The 12,098-nt window shown below is 52.6% G+C and overlaps 1 protein-coding gene across 1 annotated transcript in view; it reads right to left on the reverse strand.

Moving 5' to 3' along the window:
* Nucleotides 1–11,227, reverse strand: part of wnt2 (wingless-type MMTV integration site family member 2) — a gene marked incomplete at its 3' end in the record, with an annotated part of 31,748 nt that extends 20,521 nt beyond the window's left edge. The window contains exons 1-3 of the mRNA XM_083654845.1: nt 11,112–11,227; nt 9,771–9,991; nt 381–658 (exon numbers count right to left, since the gene is read on the reverse strand). Coding sequence (XP_083510971.1) covers nt 381–658; nt 9,771–9,991; nt 11,112–11,194 — 582 coding nt within the window. The 5' untranslated portion in view covers nt 11,195–11,227. The remainder of the gene's footprint in view (nt 1–380; nt 659–9,770; nt 9,992–11,111) is intronic.
* Nucleotides 11,228–12,098: the final 871 nt, after the last annotated feature.

A 12,098-nucleotide genomic window follows, 5' to 3' on the forward strand; every position in this document is an offset into this window, starting at 1 on the left:
ACAATTCAAACGGGATCCAAAAAATGCTTGTCTCTCGCCGTTCACCAACATTCATATTTTTTTCAGACGCTGGTGCATGTAGGCCACGACCGGAAGGGGGAGGGACTTTGGCTCTCCACACAGCAGTCCCTATAGACCAATTTAGAGTGAAAATGACAGGGTTATGTCACTGCAGTTGCGCACGCATCGTGGTCGCAGAAAATCTGAGGAAACAAGTGAAACCGAAACTAGGGATAAGGGAAAAAGAGGTCTTGTGCCGTATAGACACATGGGCTTTCCCACTAGGAATATGAAGATGTCCGTCTATTCCCCCATGCTGATCCATTGAACATGCGTCTATGACGAGACACTGACTGTATCTAGAGGTGTGTGTCTGTCACCTTCCTGCCTGCTCGGTTGTTGTGCAGGTTCATGAGAGCCCGGGCGTCTCTCTCCTTCCTCTCCTTGGCGTCGATGAAGCTCTGACTGAAGCGCATGGCGTGCTCCAGGTGGTCGCTGCAGCCGCCCCAGGAGAACGAGCCCCGGGCGTCCACAGACGAGCCCTTCTTGGTGGGGTCGCAGGAGCAGGAGTCCAGCTCGCCCTGGCTGCACGCCCGCGCCAGCGTGTAGACCACACCCGCCGACGAGATGGCGTAGACAAAGGCTGCCTCGCGACTGCCTGGGGGGAGAGGGGATGGTACAATGTTCGCCTCAGCTAATCACACGTACATCTTTTCATGTCCAAGATCATAGATAGTCCAAACATTGAGAGAAAAAGCGTCGCACACTTTCCAAAGGATGAGGCATACGGATGCAAAAAAAACATGGCTTTTAATTCACCATGAAGTGCAAAACAAAAGTGAGGTGATACAACAAAAAAGAGAACATTTGGGTCCTCAGACCATCATCAGGTCTGAGGACCGAAACTTTCTCCTTTTTTTTTCTCTCCTGCTACCTGCATGGCCCCTGCTACCTGCATGACTCCTCCTGCATGACTCCTGCTACCTGCATGACCCCTGCTACCTGCATGACTCCTCCTGCATGACTCCTGCTACCTGCATGGCCCCTGCTACCTGCATGACTCCTCCTGCATGACTCCTGCTACCTGCATGACCCCTGCTACCTGCATGGCCCCTGCTACCTGCATGACCCCTGCTACCTGCATGACCCCTCCTGCATGACTCCTGCTACCTGCATGACCCCTGCTACCTGCATGACCCCTCCTGCATGACTCCTGCTACCTGCATGACCCCTGCTACCTGCATGGCCCCTGCTACCTGCATGACTCCTCCTGCATGACTCCTGCTACCTGCATGACTCCTGCTACCTGCATGACCCCTGCTACCTGCATGACTCCTCCTGCATGACTCCTGCTACCTGCATGACTCCTGCTACCTGCATGACCCCTGCTACCTGCATGACTCCTCCTGCATGACTCCTGCTACCTGCATGACCCCTGCTACCTGCATGACCCCTGCTACCTGCATGACCCCTGCTACCTGCATGACTCCTGCTACCTGCATGACCCCTGCTACCTGCATGACTCCTCCTGCATGACTCCTGCTACCTGCATGACCCCTGCTACCTGCATGACCCCTGCTACCTGCATGACCCCTGCTACCTGCATGACCCCTGCTACCTGCATGACCCCTGCTACCTGCATGACCCCTGCTACCTGCATGACCCCTGCTACCTGCATGACCCCTCCTGCATGACTCCTGCTACCTGCATGACCCCTCCTGCATGACTCCTGCTACCTGCATGACCCCTCCTGCATGACTCCTGCTACCTGCATGACCCCTGCTACCTGCATGACTCCTGCTACCTGCATGACCCCTGCTACCTGCATGACCCCTGCTACCTGCATGACCCCTCCTGCATGACTCCTGCTACCTGCATGACCCCTCCTGCATGACTCCTGCTACCTGCATGACCCCTGCTACCTGCATGACTCCTGCTACCTGCATGACCCCTGCTACCTGCATGACTCCTGCTACCTGCATGACCCCTGCTACCTGCATGACCCCTGCTACCTGCATGACCCCTGCTACCTGCATGACTCCTGCTACCTGCATGACCCCTGCTACCTGCATGACTCCTGCTACCTGCATGACCCCTGCTACCTGCATGACTCCTGCTACCTGCATGACCCCTGCTACCTGCATGACCCCTGCTACCTGCATGACTCCTGCTACCTGCATGACCCCTGCTACCTGCATGACCCCTGCTACCTGCATGACCCCTCCTGCATGACCCCTGCTACCTGCATGACCCCTGCTACCTGCATGACTCCTGCTACCTGCATGACCCCTGCTACCTGCATGACCCCTGCTACCTGCATGACCCCTGCTACCTGCATGACCCCTGCTACCTGCATGGCCCCTGCTACCTGCATGACTCCTGCTACCTGCATGACTCCTGCTACCTGCATGACCCCTGCTACCTGCATGACCCCTGCTACCTGCATGACCCCTGCTACCTGCATGACCCCTGCTACCTGCATGACCCCTGCTACCTGCATGACCCCTGCTACCTGCATGACCCCTGCTACCTGCATGACCCCTGCTACCTGCATGACTCCTGCTACCTGCATGACCCCTGCTACCTGCATGACCCCTGCTACCTGCATGACCCCTGCTACCTGCATGACTCCTGCTACCTGCATGACTCCTGCTACCTGCATGACCCCTGCTACCTGCATGACTCCTGCTACCTGCATGGCCCCTGCTACCTGCATGACCCCTGCTACCTGCATGACCCCTGCTACCTGCATGGCCCCTGCTACCTGCATGACCCCTGCTACCTGCATGACCCCTGCTACCTGCATGACTCCTGCTACCTGCATGGCCCCTGCTACCTGCATGACTCCTGCTACCTGCATGACCCCTGCTACCTGCATGGCCCCTGCTACCTGCATGGCCCCTGCTACCTGCATGACTCCTGCTACCTGCATGACTCCTGCTACCTGCATGGCCCCTGCTACCTGCATGGCCCCTGCTACCTGCATGACCCCTGCTACCTGCATGGCCCCTGCTACCTGCATGGCCCCTGCTACCTGCATGACCCCTGCTACCTGCATGACTCCTGCTACCTGCATGACCCCTGCTACCTGCATGGCCCCTGCTACCTGCATGGCCCCTGCTACCTGCATGACCCCTGCTACCTGCATGGCCCCTGCTACCTGACCCCTGCTACCTGCATGACCCCTGCTACCTGCATGGCCCCTGCTACCTGCATGGCCCCTGCTACCTGCATGACCCCTGCTACCTGCATGACCCCTGCTACCTGCATGACTCCTGCTACCTGCATGACTCCTGCTACCTGCATGACCCCTGCTACCTGCATGACCCCTGCTACCTGCATGACCCCTGCTACCTGCATGACCCCTGCTACCTGCATGACTCCTGCTACCTGCATGACCCCTGCTACCTGCATGACCCCTGCTACCTGCATGACCCCTGCTACCTGCATGACCCCTGCTACCTGCATGACCCCTGCTACCTGCATGACCCCTGCTACCTGACCCCTGCTACCTGCATGACCCCTGCTACCTGCATGACCCCTGCTACCTGACCCCTGCTACCTGCATGACCCCTGCTACCTGCATGACCCCTGCTACCTGCATGACCCCTGCTACCTGACCCCTGCTACCTGCATGACCCCTGCTACCTGCATGACCCCTGCTACCTGCATGACCCCTGCTACCTGCATGACCCCTGCTACCTGACCCCTGCTACCTGCATGACCCCTGCTACCTGCATGACCCCTGCTACCTGACCCCTGCTACCTGCATGACCCCTGCTACCTGCATGACCCCTGCTACCTGCATGACCCCTGCTACCTGACCCCTGCTACCTGCATGACCCCTGCTACCTGCATGACCCCTGCTACCTGCATGACCCCTGCTACCTGCATGACCCCTGCTACCTGCATGACTCCTGCTACCTGCATGACCCCTGCTACCTGCATGACCCCTGCTACCTGCATGACCCCTGCTACCTGCATGACCCCTGCTACCTGACCCCTGCTACCTGCATGACTCCTGCTACCTGCATGACTCCTGCTACCTGCATGACTCCTGCTACCTGCATGACTCCTGCTACCTGCATGACTCCTGCTACCTGCATGACCCCTGCTACCTGCATGACCCCTGCTACCTGCATGACTCCTGCTACCTGCATGACCCCTGCTACCTGACCCCTGCTACCTGCATGGCCCCTGCTACCTGCATGACCCCTGCTACCTGACCCCTGCTACCTGACCCCTGCTACCTGCATGACCCCTGCTACCTGCATGGCCCCTGCTACCTGCATGACTCCTGCTACCTGCATGGCCCCTGCTACCTGCATGACTCCTGCTACCTGCATGGCCCCTGCTACCTGCATGACCCCTGCTACCTGACCCCTGCTACCTGACCCCTGCTACCTGCATGACCCCTGCTACCTGCATGGCCCCTGCTACCTGCATGACTCCTGCTACCTGCATGGCCCCTGCTACCTGCATGACTCCTGCTACCTGCATGGCCCCTGCTACCTGCATGACCCCTGCTACCTGACCCCTGCTACCTGACCCCTGCTACCTGCATGACCCCTGCTACCTGCATGGCCCCTGCTACCTGCATGACTCCTGCTACCTGCATGGCCCCTGCTACCTGCATGACTCCTGCTACCTGCATGGCCCCTGCTACCTGACCCCTGCTACCTGCATGACCCCTGCTACCTGCATGACTCCTGCTACCTGCATGACCCCTGCTACCTGACCCCTGCTACCTGCATGACCCCTGCTACCTGCATGGCCCCTGCTACCTGCATGACCCCTGCTACCTGCATGGCCCCTGCTACCTGCATGGCCCCTGCTACCTGCATGACCCCTGCTACCTGACCCCTGCTACCTGCATGACCCCTGCTACCTGCATGGCCCCTGCTACCTGCATGACCCCTGCTACCTGCATGGCCCCTGCTACCTGCATGGCCCCTGCTACCTGCATGACCCCTGCTACCTGCATGGCCCCTGCTACCTGCATGACCCCTGCTACCTGCATGGCCCCTGCTACCTGCATGGCCCATCCTGCATGGCCCATCCTGCATGGCCCCTGCTACCTGCATGACCCCTCCTGCATGGCCCCTGCTACCTGCATGACCCCTCCTGCATGGCCCCTGCTACCTGCATGGCCCATCCTGCATGGCCCATCCTGCATGGCCCCTGCTACCTGCATGACCCCTCCTGCATGGCCCCTGCTACCTGCATGACCCCTCCTGCATGGCCCCTGCTACCTGCATGGCCCCTCCTGCATGACCCCTGCTACCTGCATGACCCCTCCTGCATGACCCCTGCTACCTGCATGGCCCCTCCTGCATGACCCCTGCTACCTGCATGGCCCCTGCCTGTTTGTTGTTGCCTCCTGGAGGCTTTAGTTCATGCCGCTGCTTTGCTTCATCCTCCAAGATGGAGAAACAGCCAACGTTTACCAGCAAGGCCCCGAGAACCTGCCTTATCTGCCTCACCTTGTAACTGATGAGAGATCTGAGGGGATCAAAGACTGGTGCATGGGAAGGTTGTGCGTGTGTGCGTGTGTGCGTGTGTGTGTGTGTGTGTGTGTGTGTGTGTGTGTGTGTGTGTGTGTGTGTGTGTGTGTGTGTGTGTGTGTGTGTGCGCACCTGCGTGTTCAACCTCTGCTACAAAATCAGACACTGTCTGCAATGCATGTAGTGAGTGATGAAAAAAGTGGATTAGCACTGTCTAAGTTTTGGAGAGATCACTGTGTGTGTTCTTTAAAACTTAAATGCACTTTTAAACTCAGTTTTAAACGTTTAAACTCAGTCCATCAGGTGGATGCGTGGCCTCCGGTATGCTTTCTCGAGAACCGCTCATCCAAACAACTTCACACTCAACAACACTGTGCTTCCTTGGGGCCTGATCGCCCCACTGCAGCTGCTCAGAGCGCTGTTTGTTTGTTTGTTTATTCAAAGTTTATTCATTGAACATGTCGCATATCCCAATTGCACCAAATCCGACACTGAACGTCCTTATGTCCCCAGCAACACACTGGCCAAGTGTGAAGTCGATCGGTTCTCGAACGGTTCTCGAGATATGCGAAGGACACACATCTGACAGACAAAGATTCCTTGCTTTATAAGTAGGGATAATGCGCACGCACACACCACAAACGCATGCGCGCGCGCGCACGCACGCACGCACACACACACACACACACACACACACACACACACACACACACACACACACAGTGACAATGACAGTGTGAGTGTGATGGGAAAAGTGCATTTTAAAGTTAAGAGCACTTTCAGTTTGGGAAAGATCACCGTGCGTGCGTGCGTGCGTGCGTGCATAGTTTCTCCAGGTCCAGGTGTTAAGTTGAGCGCGGCTAACGAGGTTAATGAGGATAATGCTGAGAGGACATGACACCAGAGGCTGGGGGAAAACGCCTCTGTAATTGGTTGAAATTAGCCGTGTGACATTGATAGTAAGGAGCTTCTGACGGTAACATCGTGACAGGGCCGGGTCGGGCTGGGAGGTCTGAATACCACACGGCTGATTAGAGCCAGCCCCACATGAAACGACCCAGTGGAAGGATCCGCCCGGAGGGTTAAACCTCAGGGCCTGGGAGAGGAGCGCCAGGCCACAGGCGCTGACGCTCCTCCAGAGGCATTAAAAAGAGATTAGGGCCGGTTATGACAAGTCCTCACAGGAGATACGAGGTTACAACAAGCCCTCACAGGAGATACGAGGTTACAACAAGCCCACACAGGAGATACGAGGTTACGACAAGCCCACACAGGAGATACGAGGTTACGACAAGCCCACACAGGAGATACGAGGTTACGACAAGCCCACACAGGAGATACGAGGTTACGACAAGCCCACACAGGAGATACGAGGTTACGACAAGCCCACACAGGAGATACGAGGTTACGACAAGCCCTCACAGGAGATACGAGGTTACGACAAGCCCACACAGGAGATACGAGGTTACGACAAGCCCACACAGGAGATACGAGGTTACGACAAGCCCACACAGGAGATACGAGGTTACGACAAGCCCACACAGGAGATACGAGGTTACTTACAACAAGCCCACACAGGAGATACGAGGTTACGACAAGCCCTCACAGGAGATACGAGGTTACGACAAGCCCACACAGGAGATACGAGGTTACGACAAGCCCTCACAGGAGATACGAGGTTACGACAAGCCCACACAGGAGATACGAGGTTACGACAAGCCCACACAGGAGATACGAGGTTACGACAAGCCCACACAGGAGATACGAGGTTACGACAAGCCCACACAGGAGATACGAGGTTACAACAAGCCCACACAGGAGATACTGGCTTGTTGCTTGTTTCAGCCGCTGATGAGACGCAAAGTCACATGTGTGATTTGACAGGACGCTCCACGTCAGAGTTCAGCAGCGCTGCATGGTAGCCTGGTTAAAACCAGAGCCGTATAATAGAAGAGTTCCGACATCTCCATTCACTCCAATGGACCAGTTTTTTACTCTCAAGAGTTCCAGGAAGTAAGGTCCTGGATTAAGCAGCACTGTCGAGTTGCAGCAAAATAGACAGTTTGTGTTGTACTCTGAAAGGGTTTTCCCCCCTTGAATCAAATTGTACATTATCAGCTTTATTTTAGCATGCAAAAGTAGCGCGAGACCCATTCCTGGCTGTTCATTGGCTAATAATGAGTCTCTCATTTTGGTCCTCCGCTGACGCCACTCTCTCTCTAGAGGACACTAGTTAAAACCATCCAGATCCGTGAACTCACATTCTGCTTGGTTCTGTGGATCCGTCTGGACTCCGAGCTGTGCACAGTCATTTCAATGAACTGTGCACAGTCATTTCAATGAGCTGTGCACAGTCATTTCAATGAGCTGTGCACAGTCATTTCAATGAGCTGTGCACAGTCATTTCAATGAGCTGTGCACAGTCATTTCAATGAGCTGTGCACAGTCATTTCAGTGAGCTGTGCACAGTCATTTCAATGAGCTGTGCACAGTCATTTCAATGAGCTCTGCACAGTCATTTCAATGAGCTGTGCACAGTCATTTCAGCGGTCCTTCAGCATCAGATCCAGTCAAATCCAAATCCAATCGGAAGAACGGCAAAACACGTCTTTTCCGCCGAGAAACTCCGCTGTTGCATATTGCTGTTCTTGTTTAATTGTTGGATCATTTGACTTCCACCTGCTGTTTAGAAGGGATGATTAAGAAATGTATTTTATTTTTTGCAATATGCAACTAATCTTACTACTGATCCTGATACTGAAAAAGGAATTTGTTCAATGGCTCCACCACTCATTTACTTGGAAAACTAGCAGACACGTGTCTGAGTAAGACGTTACCACCCACCTCTGGTCCAGAGTGACGGAGAAACCAGTCGGCTGCACCGACTTGATAAATGTGCGACTGTAAAGCGAGACAAGGTGTGGAATGTGATGCAAGGTCTCGGGGAGGTGGGGGGTGTGTATTTGTGAAACACATCTGCAAGGGAACTATTTGTTTCAGGGATCGCCTCATAAACCTACATCCATGCCTGTGAACCCACAGAGCGACTGCTTGGATTTGTCAGCATAAAACAAGGCTTCAGGTCAAACATGACCGCCTGCGTCATCGCAAACACACGTAAAAGCTTGCATCGGTTACTTTCCCCAGGGGACCAGCGGGACACAATGGCTTCGAAACACGAGCCAGTGCACAGCAGGCGTTTCACACTTACACACCGTAACCTAATCACCAACTTTCTCTTTTTGGTTGTGCAGTGTATCAGGCATTGATACACAGATCTACTTTAACCAGAGGTGTCAATTCACTAAACTCAGGTACGGCCAAGAACCCAGCGTATAACATCAGTCACTACCTGGACTTCCAAACCACAAAGACTAAATCCCTGCTGACTGACTGATAAGATTTGGTCAGACAGTGTGATAAATGTATTATTATTTGGTCAAGAGGATTATAACAGCTTAGAGAAGGAGCATTGGCCCTCAGCCCTGCTCAGCTACAAAGGAGCTGGTAGGAGTTCAATGTTTTGCTCAAGGGCACTTCAGCAGGGTGGATGCATGCTGACATGGAGGTTTGAGTCCAGGTCCTGCATTTGGACGGTCTCTCTAACCCTGTGGTTCTCAAAGTGGGGTCCGGGGACCTCCAGAGGTCGTTGAGGGGTTTCCAAGGTTCCACTATAATTCCATCCATAAGTAACACGATGACAGAATGTATGACTATTGGTTATGGGTTTCATAAACTGTCTCTAATAAAACACCTAAAAGCAAAAATCATATCAGATGGAGGACCCTGGGACAAAATCTCAAGTTTAAAATCTGGGGCGTCTGGATAGTGTAGAGGTAAAAGCGCACTCTACCACCGCGAACACCCAGGTTCAATTCCCGGCAGCGGTACTTCCAGCTTGGTCAGACGTTCCTACAGACACAATTGGCCGTGTCTGCGGGTGGGAAGCTGGTGGGGTATGAGTCCCGGTCGCTGCACCAGCGCCCCCTCTGGTCGGTCAGGGTGCCTGTTTCGGGGGGAGAGGGGAACTGGGGAGAATAGCGTGATCCTCCCACACGCTACGTCCTGCCGACGAAACTCCTTGCTGTCAGGTGAAAAGAAGCGGCTGGTGACTGCACATATATCAGAGGAGGCATGTGATAGATAGTCTATGACTCTCCCCAGATCAGCAATTGAGGAAAATCCAAAAGAGAAAAAAAGTTTAAAATCTGACTCATTTATGCAGAGGGTGAGTGCCCACACAGCCCCCCTCCGTAGGCTACTCACTGCGTTGCAGCAGGCGTCCAAACAGGTTGTGGTCTCTGGCTGTGGTGTTGCAGTTCCAGCGGTGGTTGGTGAACTGGTGCTGGCACTCAGAGATCCAGTCCTTCATGCCGGCACTGATGGCCTGCATCACTGAGGGGTGTTGGCGGCACAGCTGTCTCTGCTTGTTCACCAGGCCGGGGATGTTGTCGCACATCACCTGGGAGCCCAGCGTGCCCATGTACCTGCAGGGGAGAGTAGGGGAGCACGGAAAGGTGTGAACGGCTGGGAGGGGGGATGGACACCTGTATACGCCTCTGGAAGTTTTATTAAATGAGAAATAAATAAATGGAATCTAGAAACGTATCTGTCCAAATAACTGATAACTAAACTCCCATGTAGCCTACATGTAGCCTAATTCCAATGAAATGCTGGTAGGGAATTTGGAAAATACAACCCTTTCTTAAATTGTCAAAAAATAAAAGAAACAAGAGAGCTTTCCGATTTCCAGAATTACCTGTCCAAAATAACACATTAACACATATATGATACACACGTGCATCTACCTGCAGTGCAGAAGAGGGTTGGAAGCCCAATAGAGAATTTGGAAACTTAGGAACCTTTGGGGAATTTTCTTCTTAAAATCTTAAAATAATTAAAGAGCAAAAAAAGAAAATGGTAAAAATATGTAAAAACAAAAAACAAAAAAACATAAAACACATCCCCATGTAGGCTACCCGCAGTATAGAGTAGGGGGTGAAAGGCTGCCGGAAATTTGGAAATGTATAACTTCTGGGAATATTCTTGAATGGTTAAAGAACGAAAATGCAAACAATCAACAGATCTGTCCAAATAACAAATGAGACATCCTAGGCGATGAAAATGAGTATGAAAGGCTCGTCAGGAATTTAGAAAGTAGTGAATAGCCTATTGCACAAATAAAGAAAGGAGGATATATTAAACTGCACAAAATGGCAAAAGTAGGCTATTCTGGAAACGTCTCTGTCTAAACCTACTCAGTGAGTAGCCTATCTAATAACCTGCAGGAATAGATATCTACCTTTAAATGATCATCAAAAGGGCAGAAGGCATGCGGTGTGAGAGGCTGCTAACTGAAACATCAATCTCTGGGAAAATTATTAAACAAAATGGATTAAAGAATAGCCTACTGTAGGCTATTTAACTTTTGCGGAACAAGACCCTTAATTTTCCATAAATTATACGGGCTATATTAGGCTATATATAGGCTACCGACGAAATAATTGAACGTGGAGCGACTTTTGCGCGTCACACGGGTTATATTGTAAATTCTGTAATTAATATTGCATTGCATGCTGCATCCATATCGCTGCAAAACATACTCACCACCAAGACGCATCGACCTCGGCCGTCAGCCAGCAGATTGCTACAGATAAATAAAAACATATTCCACTTGGCAATAAGTTCATATTAACCAAACTTTGGTCCTTCAGGCATCTGGACGGAGCATTCCCATGGATGAAAAATAAAAATAAAACAGAAGTCAGAGCTTGTTGATTTCCCAAACAAATCAAAATGTAACGTTGCCCCCGCATTAAAAGCAGATAACCACAGGAGCGTCAGCGGAGGGGGCATCTGCGCGTCGCCACCATGGCCGGTTCTGGTTGTTGTGGTGGACAGTGGGGAAAGGGCTTATGAGCAAAGTGTGTAATGGTCCAACAAAGATTTGCTGTGTAAAGATAGGCAGATGATGTGCTATCAGGTTTAAATTGCTTTACACAAGGGGTGGGCAGAGCCCCGGTGTCTCAGGAATGAGATGTCTGAGAGTATCTGTTCAGGCTGGTTTGACAGCAGACAGCTTGGCCCGGGTCCAGGGCGCTGCGCGGAGGCGAGGCGGTGTGCTACGAGCTGGAGGAAAGTGATGCAGCGGGGCGCAGACGGACGCACCACGACGCGCGGCTTCCTCCATCGCCACAACTTTCAAACTGCCGCATTTTGATGTCTGCGTAACAAGTGGGCTTTGACTGAACAAGTCGTATCAATTCATTAATTCGCAGAGAATGCCAAAGTATTTTAGTCGATGTGATGTAGGCCTATTAGTGCATTATTAGTACACGTAGGAACTATTTCCTGTGATTTATCATGAATGCTAGCTGTTTCGTTTGATCTCTGCTCCATCTACAGTCATGATACAAACTACCAAATTCAATAGACTACAGGTATGTATGTTTATAAAGTACTGGAAGCTGCATAGCTGCATGCTATTTTTTAATAGTTCGACCCCCCCCCCCCCCCCCCAAGATACAAGACAACAAAACTACACCTCGCCATAACTACCCAATTGACGAATTGTTCAGATCCCTGCTGCATGAC

Source organism: Poromitra crassiceps, assembly GCF_964638095.1.
Source record: "Poromitra crassiceps genome assembly, chromosome: 18".
Lineage (NCBI taxonomy): Eukaryota > Metazoa > Chordata > Actinopteri > Beryciformes > Melamphaidae > Poromitra > Poromitra crassiceps.